Source organism: Neovison vison, chromosome 11 (assembly GCF_020171115.1).
Source record: "Neovison vison isolate M4711 chromosome 11, ASM_NN_V1, whole genome shotgun sequence".
NCBI lineage: Eukaryota > Metazoa > Chordata > Mammalia > Carnivora > Mustelidae > Neogale > Neogale vison.
Genome location: NC_058101.1, coordinates 47,257,669 through 47,281,660, shown reverse-complemented (window position 1 = coordinate 47,281,660; position 23,992 = coordinate 47,257,669). Strand labels below are relative to the sequence as shown.

Below are 23,992 nucleotides of genomic sequence, written 5' to 3'. Positions count from 1 at the left end.
AGATTAAATCTTTCAGTGGATTTCTTAGACTCATAATTAAGGTAAATATTTTTCAGGCTTTAAAGGTAGGTTAAATGGTGAAAAGTTTTGAGACTTCTAAATGTTTTTAAGTATTTTGGTTTATTTTAATGTTAAATAGAGTCAATCAATTTTATAAACATTTGAGTGACTACGTCTCATTTATTATGATAAACAGATGTATATAATTATATAGATAGACATGTACATAATCGCTTGCCACTCCTTTATTTCCTTATTTTTTTAAAAGATCTTATTTATTTATTTGTCAGAGAGAGGTAGAGAGAGAGGGAGCACAAGTAGGAGGAATGGCAGGCAGAGAGAGTTGCAGGCTCCTTGCTCAGTGTGAAACTCAATCTCCGGACCCTGGGATCATGACCTGAGCCAAAGGCAGACACTTACCCAACTGAGCCACCCAGGCGTCCCACCACCACTCCTTTAAAAATAAGTGTGGGAGACTGGGCAAGAAATAAGTACCCTACTAGAGGAGCAGTGTGTTATATAAGTTCAAAAGGGAGAACAGTTCAATACAACTAGAGGAATTCACTAAGAAAGTATTATTTATGTTCTATGTACTTGGAGAATTCTCATATAGAACTTTTATGTTATATTGACATTGTTTTTTCAATTCAGTTATAAATTTATTACAGATTTATGAAGGGGAGTCTCTTAATTTCTTTCGGAATATGTCATCTTAGGCTATTAAGGGAAGGGACTGCCTTTTCATTTTTGTGTTCCCAAAACTTAAGACAATGAATGACAAATTGTCAATACTCTGCAAGTCTGAATTAATTTAGCTGCATTGTAACATATGAAGGAGTCGTTAACGTTTTTTATTAATAACCATTCATATGTTGTATTAATTGAAATTTTGTTCTAATCTATTTTATTAATTCCAGATTTAAGCCTTTTCAGACCTGTTTATGCACCAAAGGATTTTCTGGAGGTAGGTTATATTGGATCAATATAAGTATATTAGTGAGGGTAAAAGAGGAAGAAATGACGATATAAGAATATCTCCAGGCAGAGGAATTGCCATGTATAAAGCTCTAGATTCATTGAAGCAGTGTAATGACATGATCGGATTTGTGTTTGGAAGTAGCTCTTGGAAAATACATTGGAATGTGGAGAGATTAAAGGCAAGAAAATCAATTAGGAAGATTTTGATTAAAAAACAGTAATTATAAATCAGGTAACCTGTTGCCTGGCCTATATAGATGCTCAGTGAATCTTTTCCTTTTTAAGTCCTTTCCTGTTTTAGTAGTCTAGGCAAGACGTGAAAAGGATCTGCTGCAAAAGAACAGTGTTGGAAATGGAAAGAGTTCAACAGATTTGCAAGAGATTTTTAGGAGGATTTAGGACCTGATTAGGTTTGGGGAGTATGAGGAAAATAAAAGATAAGGATGATTTAAGTGTCTAGATTGGGTAGCTGGGCAGAGGTACCTTTCCCAAGAGAGAGAGAATATAGGAGGAGGAGCAGGTTTGTTAGTGAAGATGAGCTTAGTTAAGTTTGATAGGTACATCGATCATTAAGTGCAACTCTATAGTAGCCAGCTAGAACTCATTAATTATTTTAATGACCCTTCTTTTACTCTCCTCTTTCTTTTATACCTTACATGTAATCTATCAGCAAATCCTGTTACTTTTACCTTCAAAATGTATTCAGAATCCACCCATTTCTTATCACAACCCCTCCTACTTCCATGGTCCAAGCTCCCGTGTCTTGTCTGGACCACTGCAGTGGCTTCCTACTGGTCTTCCTGCTCCACCCTTGCCCACCCAGAATCTCTTCTCAGTGCAGTTCCCAGAGGAAGCCCTTTAAGTACCATTCCATATAAATCACTCCTCTCGTCGTGTCCAGTGGCTTCCCATCGCATTCTACTTAAAAGCCAAAGTCCTGACAGTGGTCTAAAACATCCTATTTGATCTGGTACCCCATTACCTCTGAGTTCATCTCCTATAACTTTTCCCTGATTTGTTCAACTCCAGCTAGTTTAGCCTCCTTGCTTTCTCCCAGATTCCCTCCCATCTGAGGGTCTTTGCTCCTTGTTTTCTCTGCCCACAGTGCTTTTTCCTCATATGTTTGTTTGCATGTTCCCTTAACTCCTTTCTCTCTGCTTTAAATGTCACCTTTTCAGCAAAGTCTTCCCTGTACCTCCTGCTTGGAACTCCCTTTAGCCTTTTCCTACTTTGTTTTTCTTCATAGCATTATCATTATATAACATTGTCTTTTTCTGCCTTCTCCTATTATCTGCCTTCTCCTATTAAATGGAAGATCCACAAGGGCAGGAGCTTCTCTTTCTGTTTTGTGCACTGCTGCAACAATTACAGAGTCAGATAATCCAAGAGACTCACATGACTTCACAAGATTTAACCATAGAAGGTTTTTGTTTCAGCAAGAGAAAGAAAGCACATACAAGTACAAAGAGATCCAAACTTTCAGATGAGCTCCTAGGATTCTTCCTCAGTTGCACAGGACATGCTTTGTCTTTGGGTTATGAGATGTCAAGATACAAGTGAGATACACTGGCCTTGGTAGTTGAGGCACAAGTTTCCCAAGGGGTCTTTTATAGCCCCACTGGTAAATCAGGTGAAACGAACTATCTGTACATTTTCAAGAAACAGTGTAAGTAAACTGATATGGACTGTATCCAGGGACATTAAATAGCACAATATAAATGACTGGTTAGTATATTTCATCCCATCGTGGCCAAGGGTCATTACCGGACATCTAGATGTCCCTGGAGATAGGCATAGCGCTACCACAAAGCATCTGCTATGGTAGAATAGTGCTTAGCACTATAGTTGCTCAATAAATAGGTGTTGAATGAATGAGTAAAAGAATTAATGAATCTTTCACAATTTATTTTTATTTCTTTTCTGAACTGTTGCCCTGATACTAGTTTGCCAGCATAAAACATACGGCATATGGTTGATGCTTGAACAACCCAGGGATTCTGATTCTCTGCATAGTCGAAAATCTACAGAAAACTTTTGACTCCCCTGAAACTTAAATACTGATAGTCTACTGTTGATTGGAAATTTTACTGATAACATAATAGTCAATGAGCGTATATTGTATGTGTTATATACTCTAATTTTGCAATAAAATATGCTAGAGGAAAGAAAATATTAAAATCATAAAGTAAAGAAAACACATTTATAGTACTGTACTGTAAAGAGTCTGCATTTGAGTGGACCCACACAGTTCAAACCTATGTTGTTTAAAAGTCAACTGTAGGATGTCTCCTTTTTTTTTTTTTTTTTTTTAAGAGAGAGAGAGAGAGAGAGAGAGAAAGACCAAGTGGGAGGTGGTGGGATTTAAGGGGCAGAGGGAGAGGGAGAGAGAGAGTCTTAAACAGGCTCAGTGCTCAGCACAGAGCCCAAAGTGGGATTCAGTCTCACAACCCCCTGAGATCATTACCTGAGCTGAAATTAAGAGTGGGACACATAATTGACTGAGACACCCAGGCTCTCCACCTGTAATCTCCTTGTAACTCTAAGGAGAAGTTAGTTGGATCAGAAACTGCCTTAATTCTCTTGGCTTGTTAAAGATTTCTCCCAAACTCTTTCCCTTTCTAGCACTTAAGAGCCAAAAGTTCATGTGGTTTTTGTATGGTTATTTTTATGTTTTCTCCTTAATAGTCATAGTATTCTGTTTCTTTCAGGACTATTGATGAATTGATCTCTGATTATTCATGCTGAGATGCTTCTTTAACTAAAAAACATTTTCTATAATTATATCCTTATACTTTCTGCATTTCTAATATTTTCTCTTTTCTGTTACCCTCATATTCATCATTTCTTTCTCTTTTCTATCCATTTGTGAAGTTCCTGTGTGGTATAATCCCTTACTTGTGAACTTAAGCTAAAATTGTATTGTTCTGTATTAGTCTGCACTTAGCAGACTGTTGATTCTTTGCTGTATATATTTTTTAACAGATAACATTGATATTTTTAGTTCCAGTTTAGTGTTTGCAATTTTAAGAAACTATTTTGGCATTATCGCACATTCTGTTTCATCAGTGATTAGTTATTAATCCCTTCCTCAGATACGATAGCATTTCTGTTACCTAATCTCCTTCACAGGATGCTTTTTATTTTTTAAGCTTTTATTTAAATTCCAGTTAGTTAATATAAAGTGTCATATTAGTTTCGGGTATACAATATAGTGATTCAAATTTCCATACATCACCTAGTGCTCATCACAAGTGCATCTGTAATCCCATCACCTATTTGGCCTGTCCCACACGCGCTTCCCCTTTGGTGACCATCAGTTTGTTCTCTATAGTTAAGATTGTGTTTCTTGGTGTGTCTCATTTTTCCCTATGATCATTTGTTTCTTAAATTCCGCATATGAGTGAATTCATGGTATTTGTCTTTTTCTGACTAATTTCACTTAGCATCATACACTCTAATTCCATCTATGTCATTGCACTGGATTTTTTATTTTTTTTTCTCAAGAGTTTCAATCTAAAAATATATCTTAATTATAATTGTTCTTTCCCAAAACTGTATTGTTGTTGTTGGAAAAATAAGAAAGCATACATAAGAAGAAAATTTTTTAAAAATTACTTTTAATACCATCACATAGCAAAAAACACTACATTATTATACATTTTTTAACTGAATGTATTGTGAATATTTTTTCATGTCATTACCTACATTACCTGTATTAATTGAGGCAAATGACATTGTATTTTATTTTATCAATTAAGTATAATTTAAGTAGTTCCTTCTAATGGAATGTTTAAGCTGTTTCATTTTTTTCTGCTATAAACTACTTAACATTCTTTCTGCACTATCTTTGTAAACATCTTAATTATTTCCAAAATCATATTTATAGAAGTAGGATTTCTAGATTAAAGGGTATGTAAATGTCTAAGATTTTTTTTGTGTGCATAATTTTGAGAAGTATATAAATGGTCTTTCTTGTTAGCTTGACTTCTGAATTTTTTTTCCTTGTGGATTTGGTTTAGAGGCAATACTCTGCAGTTATTAGTCTCCTATCTCTCTAAAAATGTTGTTAATAGCTGTTTTTAAAAGGGCTAGAATTGAGTCTAAATCTGGCAAATATTACAATCAAGCAATTTTTATTTTTCTATCACCTTCCTTGTTAAATATTGTAATCAAACAATTTTTATTTTTTATTAGCATAAAAGGTTTTTCATTCTAACTAAATTCTTAACTTTTTAGACTTTCATATGGTAGATCATCAGTTGGAATATTAAATTTAAAGCATGTTTCTGGTATTTTAACATCTCATCACAATTGAATAGTTTTTTAGAATGTAATTAAAGTATATGCATAACCCCAAATAGTTTTTAATTTTGTGGCGATATACCAGGTATATTATTGCCAATTTTATAAGTGTAAACATTCTATAAAGAAACTAACCAATTTTGTTGGATTTGTTTTTAAAGGTGTTAATTAATCTTCGCAACCCAAATTATGAAAATGGTGATTCTCTTAGTTTCAGGACCCATTTGGGCTTAATCCAAGTACCTCTGAAAGTAAAAGACATCCCTGAATTGGTAAGTATAGGCATTTCAAAATATTACATATTTTAGAAGACAGCCATTAGAAAAATATTTATTGTATCATATATCTAAAGCAACAAGACTGCTTATTAAATAAATTAAGTGAAAGGTTTATTTTTTTATTGTCAATATGTTATATAGACAGTGAATTGCTTTGCTGGTACGACTAAAAATGAGCTTTCATGGGCCTATAAATACTTTTGCTTTTTTCTCATTTTAATCAACAGCGTAGATTTATAAGACAGCTTGTTGGGATTCAGGTGTGTTATCTATGGCAATAAAACTCATTGAAACAAGTTGTGAATTTTATTAAAAAATTTTAAAGAATGTACATTTTTAACCAATTCAACATTTAACAATTTATATTTAACAATTCAACCAACCTTTATTAAGCTTAACAAGATGAGGTACTGAGGGAGATAAAGGGAAGGGAAGATGAAGTAGAGCTTGTCTTTGTTCTGGAAACATCACATTTTAGTGAGGAAGTTGGTGTTAAAATAGAGCAATTATAGAAAGGTGGAGAGAATTCCTGATGGTGGAGTTAAGAAATTTTCACTCCTTCTTCTGCTAATCACCCCAAAGCAATAAGGAGCGCAGAACTATAAATACCATCATTGGTGAGACTAGGAAACAGCTTATAACTCTGTTAATATATTCCTTTAGAGAGCTGGTAGGAAAATGACTTAAGCATGAAAGGTCAAGCCCAAATGCTTCACTGTAGAAGATGGGAGCTACAGATGAGAGGCATGGCAACAATCAGTTTATCTTTCAGCTCTAATTCCGCCTCTTTGTTTTGCTCTGCTTTATTACGCTAGAGCTAGATCTTACAAACATTCCTCTTCTGCTAACTGGCTTGATGTTAGGCTTTAGTTGTAGAGGGTTCTGGAGGGGACACTGCAGACTGAACAGGAAAAAAGAGCTTCCCTTCCTGGTTCCTGTGTTCAGAAGGGAGCTGATCAGCATGGAGAAGCCAACTCCAAATTGTGCCCTCTGGCAAGTTTCTTCACCCACCCACTAAACCCCCATGCACATTCCTGGGGTAGCCATTCTCTCTTCTTAAAAGACTGAATCTGGGACTCCTGGGTGACTCATTCAGTTAAGTGTCTGCCTTCTGCTCAGGTCATGATCTCAGGGTCCTGGGATCCTGCTCAGCCAGGAGCCTGCTTCTCCCTTTCCTTCTGCCTCTCCCCACCGCTTGTTCTCTCTCTCTCTCTCTCAAATAAATAAATAAAAATCTTTAAAAAAAAAAAAAGAAGACTGAATCTCATGGAATCTAAGAAAACAAACAAAAAACAGAAATAAATAGAGAACAAACTCTAGTGGATGTCGGAGTGGGGAGTGGTGGGGAGATGGGCAAAATAGGTAAAGGGGATTAAGAGGTATAAACTTCCAGTTACAAAATAAATAAAGCACGGGCTATAAAGTACAGTATAGAGAATATAGTCAGTGGAAGTGTAATAACTTTGTATAACAGATGGTAACTACAACTTGCCATGGTGAGCATTTCATAAAAAAAAAAAAAATCTGAATCTCAGTCTTGAGGGCAGGGGGAACCCTTTCCAGAGTTCCTAGTTCCTTCTTGGTTCCCTCTTCATCAGTCTAGAAGTCATAGTTTCTTTTTGCATTTGCTAATTCTTTTTTTCCCTTTTCACATTTCTGGTATGATTTCTATTTTCTTACTGGACACTTGACTGATACAAGAAGCAACATGATTTTCTCCACAGAACTTTGGAAAGACTCAAGAAGTAGAGACACCACATGTTGCTGAGCCATAGGGTTGAAAATGAGACTGCGTGAAAGTCTGTATCAGGAGAGAGCAGACCCCTAGACTCCTACCACGTTGTATATTCATTCAGGTGATTCCTTCTTCCCCCGAGGAGACCAGAGACATATTCATGAGAGAGAAAGAATTAGAAAGGCTAAGAATTCAGAGATTTCAGATTTACAGCATTACACAAATGAGACACTGCTTTGAAAACAGAGAAATTAAGTGAAAGTTGACCAAATGATGAGACTAATACCCTCATCCCCTACCTCCATCACTGTGCCTGCCCAGTTCTCTCCCTCTGTTGCATCCTGTGCCCCATCCTTGCTGACACAGCTTCCAGTCAATTGCCTCATTCCTAAATATGACTGAACAGCCTAGGATCTCCACAGACATTTATTTGAAATCTTCCAATTTGAAAGGCAGAAACCAAAATTAAACCACATCCCCCCTCAAAAAAAGAGAGAAAGAAAGAAAAAAAAATAGCCAGTTTAGGGAATGAATACTTATCATGAGCACTAGTAATTGTTTTAGGTTTGGAGTTACATTCACACTCACAGGATACAATAGGTCATAACCTGGCATCAGGTTCCTTTAGATTTATAGAATAGTATAGGACAGAAGACACAGCATGTCTGTATATCACGCAGATCTTCGCTGGGTGTCCTCACAGCCAATCCTATGCTGCTTCCAAGCCCTGACAAGAAATGCATGGAATTGGAAGTGACAGTTACATAGGCACAACATAGGGAAGTCCTACACGATAGGCACTGTTTCTTAAAATGCACATGAGCCTAACTTCCAAGTCCTGTCAAGGGGCACCACACCAGGCAGCTAACGCCTGTGTTTTTCAATAGATTTTTATAGTCCACTCAGAGTCTCCCATTTCAAATGTAATTTACCATCAAGGGTCATTTTTTTTTGTAAAGCCCGTTAGTTAGTAATATAGCTAGCATTCCTTGCCATAATTTGTGTGTCTGTGTGTATATATAGTGTGTGTGAGATCCAGAACATTTTCAGGGCAACAGTGCTGGGTAAAGGTAAACCCAAGGTCATCTTCACATGGACAAAGAAGTTAGCCTGTCAAACATTTCTTCCCCACAGGAGACTTAAACCATTAATATTCTCAGAGAAGTTAACTACTCATGAGACAAGAATTACAAAAGAACAGAGTTTCATTAAAACAACAAAACAGAACATGAGAATGAGAAAGAATATTTAGAAATCAAAAATATGGTAGGAGAGTTGAAAACAAAGGTGAAGAAATCTCTATCAGAAGACAAAACAAAAGCAAAAGCCAAAGAGATGAAAATAAGAGGGAAAAGATTTTTTTTCTAAACTAGATGATAAATCCAGAAGAACTAACATCTGACTAATAGGAGTTCCAGAAAAAGAAAACAGTGGTAGGGGAATTCTTAAAATTGCCAAGACCTCAGGTGCCTGGGTGGCTCAGTCAGTTCAGCAGCTGCCTTGGGCTCAGGTCATGATCCCAGGTCCTGGAATTCTGCCCCACATCAGGCTCCTTGCTCAGCGGGGAGCCTGCTTCTCCCCTGCCTGCCATTCCCCCTGCTTGTGCTTGCCTCTCTCGCGTGCTTGCTCTGGTAAATAAATAAATAAAATCTTAAAAAAAAAAATCCCAAGATCTGAAAGATAGGAATCTCTGATTCCTATGAATGAATCCTATGAATGAAAAGGCCTACCTACTTTCCAATGCCATGAATGAAAGAAGACCCATATAAAGGCCTCTGAAAAGAGGACTCTAAAAACATTTTATAGAAGAGAAGGAGAATACATGCAAAGTGTCAGGAATTAGAGTGGCATCTGACTTCTCAGCAGCAAAACTGGAAGTGAGGAGATTTCGAAGTAATCCCTTTAACAATCCAAATGATTTCAAGCCAAGAATTCTATATGTAGCCAACGGTTAATCAAGTATGAGGTTGGAGTGGATGTTTTCAGATGTATGTGATCTAAAATATTTACTCTTATTAGGGGACCTATTGGAAGAAAGCCTCCAAAACAAGTTCATAAAAAGAGCAAAGTAGGGGCCTAGGAAACAGGGTTCCAACCTAAGAGAAGAAAAATTTCCAGAATGAGAGTGAAAAGAAATTTCAGGGCAAAGGGTGTGCATAAGGCCAGAGCACAGGGATTCCAAACTGGGAGGGTTCCAGGATGAGTGTTTGCAAGAAAAGTTTGACCACATGCAAAATTATATTGTGGATGGTCTTTTCAGAGTTGTTGGAGGTACAGGAAGAGATAAATGATTAGAGAAGATTATGTATGTGAAAAAAGGATTTAATTATGAGCTGCATATACAAAAACATAGTACAAAAAAGGAAACATTTATCACATACTGCATGGCTCAGCAGTGGATATTTAGTCATAATACAAACTCTTAATATGGATTTAATAAAGAATTGATATGTAATTATATTGGAATGATGGAGGAAAAGAGAATGTACCTGAACTAAAATCCTTATTTACAACAAAAAGTCAATAGATATTTGAAACTGATAAAAGTAGCAATAAGTGTTACTTGAAATATGGAGGTAAATACCAGAAAAAAAAAACCCTGTGAATAGTTGTCCCTGAGTAGTGGCCAGTTATGATTGTGTGTGCATGTGTGTATATACGTATGGCAGAGGAATGTATAAGATAAGGAACTGCTATTTTGTTGCTACATGTTTTTAGCTGATTTGATGTCTTAAACTATTTACTGTATGTGGAAACAGTATAGCATGATGGTTAATTGATTAGATTCTGAAGCCACCTAATTGGGATTTAAATTTTTGCTCTTCCCCTTACTGGCTATGTGACCTTGGGCAAGTTTCCTTGAGCCTTAGTTTTCTTATTTGTAAAGAAGGATAATAACATATCATAGAAGTATTATATAGATCAACAAGTTAAGATGTAAAGTATGAGTTGAATTGTGTCCCTCAAGAAGATAGGTTGAAATCCTAACCTTCAGTACTTGTGGATGTAACCTCATTTAGAAATAGGGTCACTGCAGATCAGTCAAGTTAAGATGATATCTTACAGAAATATGGTGAGCCCTAATCCAATATGACCAGTGTTTTTATAAGAAGAGAAGAGACAGAAGAGAGACATACAAGGAGAGTTTCTAAAGACAGTAGAGGCAGAGATTGGAGTTAGGTATCTATAAGGCAAGGAACACTGAAAGTTGCCAGCAAGATCAGAAGGTAAGAAAAAAGGCTTAGAACAGATGTCCCCTAGAGTTTTCAGGGAGAGCATGGCCTTGTTAACACCTTGATTCTAGCCTCTAGAACTGTGAGAATAAATTTCTGTTTAAAGCCACCCAGTTAAGTGGGACTTTTTTTTTTTTAATGGAAGACCTAAGAAACTAAAATATAAAACATATAGTTGGTACCTGAAAGTTAGTAAGTAGTATATAACTGTTCATCATTACTGTTAAAAATATAATAAAAATATAAGCAATATAAAAATATAATAAAAATATAATTACTGTTAAAAATATAAAAATATAATCAATCAAAAAATTAATTTTTAAGAAGTTATTTTTTTTAATATTAGAAGACCTGTTTGTAGTAGTTTATATAAAATATACAGAAGAGGCAGTGGCAGATTCTTCTGCTGAAAGTGGTGGGAGGTCTTCTTAGAGGTACTGCCATTTGGACTAGTTTGAAGGAGTTTGCTAGGTAAAGAACTAGGAAAAGGATGCTGCTGTATGAAAAAGTTTAGTATGTGTTTAAGTGGGACTAGTTATGCCTTCTGTCTGTCTGGGGAGACCTGGAGTAGATGTGGTTTGTTCTTAGCTATTGAAGAACCAAAAGCCTGTGGCTAATTTTCAAAAAACTTGTGGCTGTCCCCACTAAGAGTATGGTTAGTCCTTCTCTTCCTGCTGTGACTAGGGCTAGTTGTTCCTGCTTTCCTTGAGTCATGTGGCCTGGGGATATGGTTCTGACTCCATGATGCATAGTTTATTTGAGACCCTGGTCTGTGTATGTGAGTACTGAACTGAGGCTCAATGAGTCAAATGATCCTATAATAGATGGCTTTCAAACCTAGTTCACAGTGTTATGTAAACTCATCCATGTTAAAAGGGCATTTTTAATAAACTAAAATTTTTTAACTCTAAAGTGAAATTGTCAGCTCATTTATATTTACCGATTCAGTCACAAAGAGGCAACAGGTTGAAAACTAGAGCTCAGCACGGTGACTCAATATTTATGGGGTCCCTCTGCAATATGTCACTTAGCACACTGCTAAGTACTGGGGGTACAAATATTTGTAAGACACAGTCTTGTCTTCCAGGAGCTTCGGGTTACTGGGAGATGGACATTAAGAAGATAATTTCAGTATGATATGATTCTGTTCTTTGCTAGAGGTTTATAAAAGGTAATACATGTAGCATAGAAAGTTGTTTCTGTTAGCCCAGAATTTCAAGGAAAGCATCCCAGAAAGCCTAGTATCTTGGGTAAGTTTTGAAGGCAATCTGAGATTGGGGTGTAGGTCTACTGCTATTGAGTGAAAAATAGTACAGAGCAGTGAGATAGAAAATGAATGTTCAGAGTTCTGTTTCTGCACCTTAACCTGACTTAGCATAAGTAAAATTCTCTTCCCCATTGTGGCTACAAAAGCTTATATCGACATGTTTATTGGATCTAGGTCCCTTCTGTAGTATGAAGGGACTTTTCCTCTTTAGTTGTTAAAAATTAGAAACATAAATTGAAGTGCTGGGGTGCCTGGGTGGCTCAGTGGGTTAAGCTGCTGCCTTCGGCTCAGATCATGATCTCAGGGTCCTGGGATCAAGTCCCACATTAGGCTCTCTGCTCAGCAGGGAGCCTGCTTCTCTCTCTCTTTCTCTCTCTCTCTCTCTCTCTGCCTGCCTCTCTGTCTACTTGTGATCTCTCTAAGTCAAACAAATAAATAAATCTTTAAAATAAATAAATAAATAAATTGAAGTGCTTTTTAAAAGTATATATAAATTCAAATTTAGTTAAAAATTGAAGTTTAACATCAGTACTTAAAATCAATACAAAAATAAAATGACTATGCATGTTAGGCTGGATAATTGTCTTATGAGGGGCAGAAATAAATCACTAACTTAAATAATAATACATAATTATGAAAGATTAAAACTAATTTCATCTTTTAAAGGAGAAGGAAGTTTGGTTTTAGCAATTAGAATAATAACAAAACACTGAGGCAAATATTAATAGAAATATTTAATTAAGGAATAAACATAATGTGAATGATATGAAGTTGTTGTATATTTAAAAAATAACAGACAAACATGTTTACTTTCCCTGGACATTACTAGATAAGTAGAGGAAGTCTGGAGAATAAATCTAATTTGTTCTTAGTTTAGCAGAATGCTTGGTAGTTTAATTTTACTTAAAAATTAATTTAAATTGTTTTGGATATTTGCAGTGTTTAGTTGATTAAAGGTGAAGTGAAGTATAGTACCATAAAAAACAGGTAGAGAATCATTTCGGTAATTTTAGGCAATGAATTTAAAAAATAAAATTGCTGAGTTTTACACATACTCTGTGTGTGTATGTTAGGAAAGATTTGAATGTTACTAGTTCTTTACTCAAAAGTATAATTATCAGGGTGCCTGGGTGGCTCAGTTGTTATGTGTCTACCTTCAGCTTGGGTCATGATCCTGAGGTCCTGGGCTCGAGCCCCACATCGGGCTCCCTGCTCAGCGGGAAGCCTGCTTTTCCCTCTCCCACCTGCTTCTGTTCCCATCTCTTCTGTTTCTATCTCTGTCAAATAAATAAATAAAATCTTTTTTTAAAAAAAATATAATTATCATGTCTTACTTAACTGATTAATCTATTACTTAAAAAGGCAAAATTCTAACTAACGCATTACTCTTGAAAAGTTCAATAAAAACCTCTTCTTTTTAAGATACTTGAATGAAGCAAAGATTCATTTTACATTGTAATTTTTATTTAAGCTGATATTTGGAGGAGACTGATTTTTTAAATATTGTGTAGCAAAGTCTGAGATGTATGTTAATTCTATGTTATTTTTCAGAAAGAATTCTTTGTAGAACTCGGCTTAACTACAGGACAGCTAGGTATAGATGATTCTACACAAGTGCCTCCTGGTGAGTGTTTCTCCCATACACCATATAATTAATGGTAAATGAGAACAAGTTGAAGTCTTATCTGGTCATTTCCAAATTAATCTAGTAACTTTTTAATGTCTGAAAACCAAGTATACTTTTTGCTTCTCCTTGATTTCTGTTAATTATTGAATAAAATTCTGTATGTTTTTATTATCAGAATTCAACTAGATTTTATCTTTTAATTTGAAGGTCTTTAATTTTGAAAAGTCATTAAACATACTTAGATCATTTGGGCGCCTGGGTGACTCAGTTGGTTGAGCGACTGCCTTCGGCTCAGGTCATGATCCCGGACTTCCAGGATCGAGTCCTGCATTGGGCTCCCAGCTCTTTGGGGAGCCTGTTTCTCCCTCTGACCTTCTTCTCTCTCATGCTCTCTCTCACTCATTCTCTGTCAGATAAATAAATAAAATCTTTTTTTAAAAAAATACTTAACATCATTTGGTTGGCAAAATTGTCATCGGCAGCACTCATATTTTCCTTTACTGGTTATTACTATCTATCTTCATAACTATTTGTTTCACCAAGTTAATTGTATACATATATTCTACCTTGTATAAACTTAGGCTATAAAATTAGTATCTTTTAAATATTAACCCAATAGAAAACTTCCGCAACTTTTCTTCTTTGTGCATAAATAAATGTGATTTTCATAAAAGGCCAGATTGGTATTTAGCTATAATAAATAAGAAGTAAAAATTGGCTTAAAATATGGAGGTCTATATGGTGGTGGAATTGTGCCGGTCTTTCCTCCACCACTGGCTAGCTGTGTGACTTGGGCACGTCACTTTACATTTCTGGACTTGTTTCTTTCTCTGTAAAATAAAGAAGTTGGCTGTTTCTTATTATTAATAACAATAACAAATACAATAAAGTCATTGAGTACATACTATATGTTACATGTGTATTATCTAATTTTAACCCCAGCAGCTCTAGAAGGTATGTTCTATTACCATTTTAAAAACTTTATTAATGTATAATGCATATGGACAATTACAGGGGCATCTGCCTGACTCAGTTGGAGGAGAGTGTGACTCTTGATCTCTGGGTTGTGAGTTTGAGCTCCACGTTACATATAGAGATTATATTTTTATTAAAAAGGAAAAATACATATATCGTAAGAGAATGACTCATTGAATTTTTATGAAGTGGACACACATATTAAAATACCACCCAGATCAATAAACTGAAGCCCCATCCTATCCTTTCAATCTTTATTCCCTTTGTCAAAGATAACCACTATTCTTATTTCTAGCAGAATAGATTAATTTTGCCAATTCTTGAACTTTGTATGAATGAAAGCATATAGTATGTACTCTTTGATGTTTGACTTCTCTTGTTCCACATTATGTTTGTGAGATTCAGTCATATTGTGTGTATTTGTGAGCAATTTTTTTGCATTATAGTATTCTACTGTTGATGAGTATTTGGGAAGTTTCAAGTTTGGGGCTATTACAAATAAGGCTACTATGAACATCCTAGTTTGTTTCTCTTGGTGAACATATGTATACACTCTGTTAAGTATATATATCCCTGGGAAGATAATTATTCTCTCCTGGCGTTTGCATAAGTTCAGCTTTGGTAGATAATTTCTAAAGAATTTTCAAAAATGGTAATACCAGTTTACACTTCCACCAATAAGGTATGAGAGTAGAAGTAGTTGTCCTATATCCTTGCTAATGCTTAATGTATGCCATCTTTGTAGTCATTCTGGTGGTATATAGTTATACTTGATTACGATTTTAATTTTCTAGTATCATGTGAGATAGAAGTTTTACTACCATTTTAAAGTTGAAGAAGTGAAGATGCTAAGTAACTTGTGCAAAGTCACAAAGCTAGTAAGTGCTAGAACCAAGATTCAAAACTAAACAGTCTGCCTTAAAGTCTGCCATTATATGCTGCCTCCCCTCCTGACCTTTGATAGTCCTTTTTATTTTATGAGAAGATACCATATATCCCACAGAATAAGATATTGCTGTGGTTTAGATGTTTTTGTCCTGAAATATTTTGGAGTTCTAATCCCCAAAGTGATGGTATTAGGTGGGTCCTCAGGAAAATGATTTGGTCAGGAGGGTGGTGCCCTCACGGATGAGATAAGTGCCCTTGTGAAAGATCTCTCGAGCTCCTTCCACCATGTGAGGACGCAGAGAAAAGTCAGCAGTTTGCAACCCAGAATAGGGCATGCACCCAACCACACAGGTGCCCTGATCTTGGACTTCCAGTCCCCACAACTGTAAGAAATAAATTTCTGTTGTTTATAACCCAGTCTGTGAGTGTTTTATTGTAGTAATCTGAACAGACTAAGACAGAGACCTTGTATTTCTGTTCATGGCCAGTGATAGCTGTACATATAACAAAAGGAAAAGAAAATAATAATAATATAACTTTGAATGATATTTATGTTTTTCATTTTTGAAATAACCCTTAAGAATTGCTTGAAATTATTCTAGATCCTGTAGTACCTATGCTTTAGAAAGCCCAATTATTTTCTTAATCTAGAATACAGTTCTATCTTTTTTGATTCACTGTAACACAACAAATATGAGACCCTTCTAAGGGCCAGAGACTAGTGAACACATAGGTGTGACATAATATTTACTCTTGGTGAAGAGGTAGTGGAAAAGTAAGATAAGAATCAGTGTGGTATTTGCTGTTATTACATACATTACATATTACATATATACATACATATGTATATTATTACACACATACATATGCATATATGCATATACCTACCTACATACATACATACAGCAGAGGAAGGAACACTACATCTGCTAGAGGAGGCTGATAGTCTCTTTAGTTGATGCAGTTGTTTTTATTCTCTACTCCTCAAAGCAGGACTGCTAGAAATTGGGAGGAGGGAATCAAGTGCCAAGATGGTCACCAGGTTGCCAGGGGACCCAGGCTGTACTTAGCCAGACAGTCACATGTAAGTTCATGGCCCTTAACACATGGTTATCCCATTCATTAGAAGAGCTAAACTAATCATTGTTGTAGAATCTAACAAATCCAATTAACAGCTTCTCCTTTCTCAGCTGGTGGGGAGAAAGAGAAAGAGAAAATGGAAAAACTGATTTTCTCTGGGGTGGGGAAAAGAGCTAAAATCTTTCCCTCTCATAGTTGCATAATCTTTTTTTCTTCTAATTTTTGAGTAACATTATAGTAGTATAACATACATACTGAAAAGGACACAGATCCTAAGTATACAGATCAGTGAATTTTTATGAAGTGAAAACACTTGTGAAACCTTTGACTAGATCAAGAGATAAAGTATTACCAGCATCCCAGAAGCCTCCAGGTACAGTTCTACACTCCAGCAACCCCCATGGGTAACAACTATCCTGACTTCTAACACTGTAGGTTAGTTTTGCCTATTTTTTACTTTGTAGATATGGGTTCATACAGTTGATGATTTCTACTGTTGATGGTCATTTGAGTTGTTCCCTCTATTTGGTTATTACCAGTAGTCAGCACTACCATGAATGTTCTAGTATATGTCCCTTGGGGCACATATGAATGCATTAAGGTGTATACCCCAGAGCAGATTGCTAATTGTCCTAGGGTGTGCATACATTCTGTGTTAGTAAGTGCTTCTGGTTTTCCAAGTGGCTGCACTATTTACAGTCCCACCACCTTTATATGAAAAGTTCATTTACTCCATTTTCTTTGCATGTAGAATTGTCCGTCTTCCATTTCATCATTGCGATGGGTATGCATTTCATAATGGTTTTAATTAAATTCTTGGATGACTAATGTGGTTGAGTCTCTTTTCATAACTTTAGTAGTCCTTTGGGTCTCCTCTTTCGTAAATAACCTGTTCGCATGTTTTGCCTATTTTGTCAGAGAGTCATCTGTCTTTACCAGGAGTTCTTTACATGTTCTAGATACAAGTCCTTTGTCAGGTATATGCATTGCAGATACAGTTCCCCACTCTGCGACTTACCTTTTCACTCTCAATGGTGTCTTTTTTTTTGTTTGTTTTTAAAGATTTTATTTATTTATTTGACAGATAGAGATCACAAGTAGGCAGAGAGGCAGGCAGAGAGAGAGAGAGAAGGAAGCAGGCTCCCTGCTAAGCAGAGAGCCTGATGTGGGGCTCGATCCCAGGATCCTAGGATCATGACCCAAGCCAAAGGCAGAGGCTTTAACCCACTAAGGCACCCAGGTGTCTTTTGATGAATAGAAATTTTTTCTTTTTTAATGTGGTCTCATTTATTGAGTCTTTTCCCATTATGATTGGTACTTTAAAAGCAAATCTTTGGGGTGCCTGGGTGGCTCAGTTGGTTAAGCACCTGATTCTTGACTTTGGCTCAGGTCATGATCTCCAGAATCATGGTTTCCAGCCCCACATTGGGCTCTGAGCTCAGCATGGAGTCCATTTGAGATTTTCTCTGTCCCTCTCCCCCGCCCCTTCCCCTGCTCCTCCCCCTGCTCTCTTGCGCTTGCTCGCTGGCTCTCTATCTCTCTCAAAATGAATAAATAAATAAAACCTTTTTTTCTCTTAAAGTAAGTCTTTGTTTTTCCAATATAATCTTTTAAAATGGCATTTGTATAGTGGGATTTTACCTATAATAGCATTAAGGCTTTTTTTAGCTATGCTGTCATGGCAGATTAGAGAGCAAAAGTAGGGCTTTGCAAATGAAGCTGTCAAGATTAGTAGACGTTTTTCTGTTCTGAAAAGATACTATTTTATTTTAACAAAGGAAAATTAGTTATCACCTTTTTTCTGATTAGATGTACTTAACTCATTTTTAATTTCCATAAACTTTAAAGAACTTTAAATAAAGATTTTCTACATATAAAGATATATATTCTTATAGTTCTCCATAGAGCCATTTAGCTTTAAAACCATATCAATAGCAGAAAAATATACTTAATATTGTTCTAAACATGGTTAATCATATTTGTGTCTAATAATTTTATTTTATCATTTTTAGAACTTTTTGAAAATGAGCATGTACGTATTGGGCAAAAAGGTAAGATTTTGATTATATTTATACTTTCTGAAAATGAAATAGTCTGAAGTAAATGTCTGCATTCTGTACCTCCAACTGAAATTCAATCTCTAAAAAGTCAAAAATCTAAAAAGAGTAATATTTAGTTGTGTAGTTAATATAATGGGAATCCTTATAAAGAGGAGAAATGCATCATTTTCGCTTCATCAATAAATGTTAGATAAAGAAGTACACAGATGGCTCACTAAAAAGGAAATAATAAATGCAGACACACATTCTTCAAGAATGTTAGCTTATTCCATTCAACAGAATTTCATTTTAAAATCAAACAGGCTCTCTTTGATGTGCTCACACACTTCTCATTAGTGTTAATGGGAATATGCCCCTGCATCAGGAGAAACTATAACTTTCATGCTTCTCTATGACTGTTCACAGTGGTAAGGCTTAATAACCAAAGCAGCTCTTAGTGTTCTGGGGAATAATTTTTCCCCACCTTTGAAGATTATTTTCCTTGTTTTTATAAATCTTGTTTTGTCTTTGAAATACAAAGTGCAGATAAGTCTTTGTGTCACAAGTACCTTCTGTAGCAATTGTATTGTCATATTCTAAACTCACTAGTTCAGTTTTCAAAATCATATTTATTCCAGACTTCATCATTTTTCCTTCATATGTTCAACATTTGCATTAAACACAATTACAAGTTAAAGGATATGCCTTGGCTTTTTTTATTTTATATGATCCCTTTATTTCTTTAGGTTAAGTAATTTTCATTTAGTATAAGTTTTTTTTCCCTTTTAAGAAGAAAATAGGAACACCTGGGTGGCTTAGATGGTTAAGCTGCTGCCTTTGTTTCAGGTCATGATCCCAGGGTCCTGGGATCAAGTCCCATATCAGGCTCCTTTCTCAGTTGGGAGCCCACTTCTCTCTCCACCTCTGCCTGCCACTCTGCCTGCTTGTGTGTGCACTCTCTCTCGCTCTCTCTCTGACAAATGAATAAATAAATAAAATCTTTAAAAAAATAGTAAGAAGAAAATAGTAAGAAAACATTATGTTAGATAAATATCAGCAGTTGTCTAGAATATCTTTTTTTGCTTTTTTTTTTGTTTTGTTTTGCTTATTTAGGAAGGCCTTTATTTCCAGACCTAATAGCTGGTATTTCCATTAAAGAAAATAAAAATGAAAATGAAAGCAGGATAATGTATTAATTTTGTATACTTGGCTGCTTACAAATAGTTTTTGGCCTTCTTAAAGGTTATCAGATCCTTTATTTTTTACCTCTTTTTATTTAAATCTCTGTTTTCTGTTGTTTTTGACAGGTAGCTAAGAAATCATCTAATAGATATCTTACATCCTATATAATTCCTTTTTTTATTATGTTCAATTAGCCAACATATAATATATCGTTGGTTTCTGATGGAGTATTCAGCAATTCATTAGTTGCATATAATACCAGTGCTCATCACCTTTATAATTCTTAACCATAATACTTCAAATACCATACTACTTCAAATACTAGAGCATCCATGACTTAGAGAATATGCATAAGAAATTTGAGTTTTTTGTAAATATGACTTTACTTGATCATGGAATCCAAAGATTAACTATGTATGTGCATATATACAATGGAGTATTAAGCCTCCATCAGAAAGGATGAATACCCAAATTCTGTATCAACATGGATGGGACTTGAGGAGATTATGCTGAGTGAAATAAGTCAAGCAGAGACAGTCAAGTATCATATGGTTTCACTTACTTGTGGAGCATAAGGAATAACACAGAAGACATTGGGTGAAGGAGAGAAGTGAGTTGGGGGAAATCGGAAGGGGAGACAAACCATGAGAGACTGTGGACTTTGAGAAACAAACTGAGGGTTTTGGAGGGGAGGAGTGTGGGGAGTTGGGAGGGCCTGATGGTGAGTATTGTGAAGGGCCCGTATTGCGTGGAGTACATAAACAATGAATTCTGGAACACTGAAAAAATAAAATTTTTTAAAAAATGAAGACAATCAGAGCACCCACCAAAAAATAAATAAATATGTGAGCTATGGTTAAAGCAAAGTGATTTCCAGATACCTGTATTAAAAACTTTTACCAGATTAGGTAAGAGGTGGGGGAATTTAAATCTTGACATGTATAGGGCTGTAAACAGGGCCACATCAAAATTCAGAGAGTAAAAGAAGGTTGTCAAGACATGATGTAATGTTAGATATAAAGATGAAATGTTAACTTCATCAAAGATTTTTAATTAAGGATTTCAGTGTAATTTCTTAAATTATGAATTTTCTAATGAGATTTTTCTATACTTTTGACAGTTCTAGCAGAACAAGACAGTGCTGCTGCTCAACAGTATATCAGACAAGGAAGCCCCACAGCCCTGAGAGCAGAATTATGGGCTCTCATTTTGAATATTTCCAGTCAACCAGAGGTAAGAAGAAAAAGGATGGGCCAAATTTGAGCTATTAATATTTATTTTTCAGTGACCAGTTATTCAAAATAGAAATACTTTTGTTTTCTGGGCGCCTGGGTGGCTCAGTGGGTTAAGCCGCTGCCTTCGGCTCAGGTCATGATCTCAGGGTCCTGGGATCGAGGCCTGCATCGGGCTCTCTGCTCAGCAGGGAGCCAGCTTCCTCCTCTCTCTCTCTGCCTGCCTTTCTGCCTACTTGTGATCTGTCTCTGTCAAATAAATAAATAAAATCTTTAAAAAAAAAAAAAAAGAAATACTTTTGTTTTCTTTTTTCTCTACTATGGTTTCTTAGTCTAATGTATTCACTCCCCTTTTTTTTATTTTCAAAATCACTGTAGTTTTGAGTTCTAAGAAAAGATTAACAGAATTTAATCACTGTGTACTTAACATAGAAGTTTTTGTTATTGATAATTAGTTGTATACTTTAAACTTAAAGCTACAAAAACCAGTAAATGAAATTGTAAGAAATGGAGTCCTCCAGTAGAGGTCAGTGAAGATATCTGGTAGAACTGTGTTGTTAGACTAAGGAGAAATAAAGAAGAACTACCCAGTACATGTAAATGAGCTCTTTCTCCCTACAGTTACTTTTGAAACATTACTATTTTTATGGTTCTAAAAAGTGATATATGATATAGGAATATTATTTTTCTAAGTATAGGAACATTTTATTTTAGGAAATAATATGAAGAGAAATCAACAGACTGCTAATAGATTCAATAAGGAAAAATTATACAAGATATTAATTCCTTTTGAAAAAAAATTTTCTTTTTCTTTTTTTTTTTTTACTTTAAGCCCATTGATCAAATAATCCATCTACTTAAAGATTTTAATAAATAGCAAACTAATACTTCCCTAGTCTAGGCCTTAAAAACATGGGTTTTGGAATCATATGGACCAGGTTTCAACTCCTAGCTTACTCAACTTATTTGAAATGAGCCATTGAGCAAGTTAAATTTCTTGAAACTTCAACTTACCCACACTTATATATAGGAAATAATATTTATATCATAGAGTGGTGGTGGTTAAATGAAATGATGTATGTTAGTCTTTTAACACAGTACCTGACACAAATAATGACCGTTAATGATAGTAATAAAATAATACTTACATGTTGTATTTATTATGTTACAACTAATTATAATTTATAATAATACAGTTAAAAATTAAATATTATTAATATTATAAAAACTACACCTCTGACTTTTGCAAATTATGTATATACTTGTGCGCTTGTGTGTGTATGTGTCTTTTAAATCTCCCTTCATGAACAGCACTGGCAAAAATTATTCTCTTTCTTTTTGAAAGAATAAACATTGTGATTTATTTCAGAGAAATTTTGAAATAAGAAATGATATTGCTGATCTTTTGTGGTGACACTAGAAGTAACAGTTTACAGAATAGATGTTGAGTATATATTGGGCATTTTTTGTGAGTGTATCAACACTTGGAGAAAAGATGGTAACTCTTGTTCTTATCTAATGGTGTAGATGAACTCCCATGTTCCCTAATCAGGAGCTATAGTAATAAAATCTGTCACTCCAGAGGAACAAACTGCTGCTATTTAGAAACAAATTTAGAATTTTTCCAGAAGTATCACTCTAGAATAAAAGTAGTAATCCTAGATAATGATTGTTTATTATAATATACAAAGGCAGTTTTTACACTTGAGTTTTGGAGCTAATGGTCATCCTAATTTTTAAATGCAAAATGGTAAGTTTGTAAATAGAAATTAATATTATCAGAAAAACAGTTTTGATTTTATTGAATAAAATACTTTCCTTCACTTACACTTGTTTTCAGCTGTAAAAGTATGACCTCAACAAACTGGAACAAACAGTTCCAAAATAATGGTTGTAGGTAATACATTAGAGGGTGAAGGCGGGGAAAGAGGGGGAGAATGGTTGCTTCTTAATAAGAATACTGATTCAGAACTTTTTGTTCAGTTGCTTTTCAATCACTTAAAATAAGCTACACATACAAATGCATCATAATTAAGGAGTTAGATAAGTGGAATATTTCACATTTAACACCCATAAGGATATTTTAAAAAATCTTATCTCAACAGAAAGACTGTATATAATGATTTAAGTTCCTAATAATTAATTTATTTCACTAGAACATTACTAACTTTGATTGTTTCTCTTATCAAGAAAATATGTGATGTGTTTAAAAGGATTGCTTTTATATATTTTTATGCAAATCTCTAGGTATATATAAAAATACCTTTATTTAATAAACATTATTCAGATTTTAAACTTTTTTGCTTAATTTCAATTTGCTAATCAAAGAATGCAGAAAATTTTTCTATACTTTGCTCTAGGTACTCCCTTACTGATAAAATAGCCAGGACTACTATTAATATTTAACATTTTCTTTAGTGAGTTCATAAAGTTCCCCACAACCTTACACAAGTCCACAACAACTCCTGAGCTTCCTAGATTTTCCTCGTCAGCTCAATTAATCTTCACAGTGCCTGTTTCTGACCTTCACTCTCCTCAACACTTCTTTTTAGAGTCTTAGCAAAATACCTTACCTTCTCCTACCCAGAGAAAATAGAAATCATCCTAAGAAACTACCAAACCTGTAGACTTAACTGCATTAGCACCTGTTCATGCCTCCTCTACTTTTGTAGCTAACCCTTCTGAAAAAAAAATTCTATGATGGTGGCATCTACTTCCTTAAAATCATCAATTGCTCAGTCTACCATAGTCCTGGCATACACCCCACTACATGACTATAACCACACTAGCTAAAGTCACCAAGAAACAGTGGACACATTTTTAGTCTTTACGTTTACTGCATTTAATACTCTTGCCTACTCTGCCCTTGAAATATTCTTGGTCTCTAATTTACTTTGCCCTGTTTTCTTAGTTCTTAAATTTCTTGTTCCACTTTTTTCCATTCCCATTTGAGTTCCCTTTTTTAGACCTTAAGGGCTTGTATTTTTAAGAATTCCATTTTGATCCTCTTTTCATTCTGTACATGTTTCTTGGACTGTCTCATTTACTCCCTAATGGCTTTGACTCTGTGTTCAACCAAGCTCTCTCATAAGCCTAAAACTTTTTATTTCCAGTTGCCTACAGAACTCCAATATGTGGGGCCGCCTGGGTGGTTCAGTTGGTTAAGCATCTGCCTT

At 35.1% G+C, this 23,992-nt stretch overlaps 1 protein-coding gene across 4 annotated transcripts in view; it reads left to right on the top strand.

The window, feature by feature from the left end:
• Positions 1-23,992, top strand: part of TBC1D19 (TBC1 domain family member 19) — a 157,196-nt gene that overhangs the window by 59,261 nt on the left and 73,943 nt on the right. For all 4 annotated transcript variants that reach the window (XM_044225830.1, XM_044225829.1, XM_044225832.1 and 1 more), the window contains 5 exons: positions 918-964; positions 5,442-5,552; positions 13,345-13,417; positions 18,376-18,414; positions 20,705-20,817. In XM_044225830.1, the coding sequence (XP_044081765.1) occupies positions 918-964; positions 5,442-5,552; positions 13,345-13,417; positions 18,376-18,414; positions 20,705-20,817 (383 nt within the window). The remainder of the gene's footprint in view (positions 1-917; positions 965-5,441; positions 5,553-13,344; positions 13,418-18,375; positions 18,415-20,704; positions 20,818-23,992) is intronic.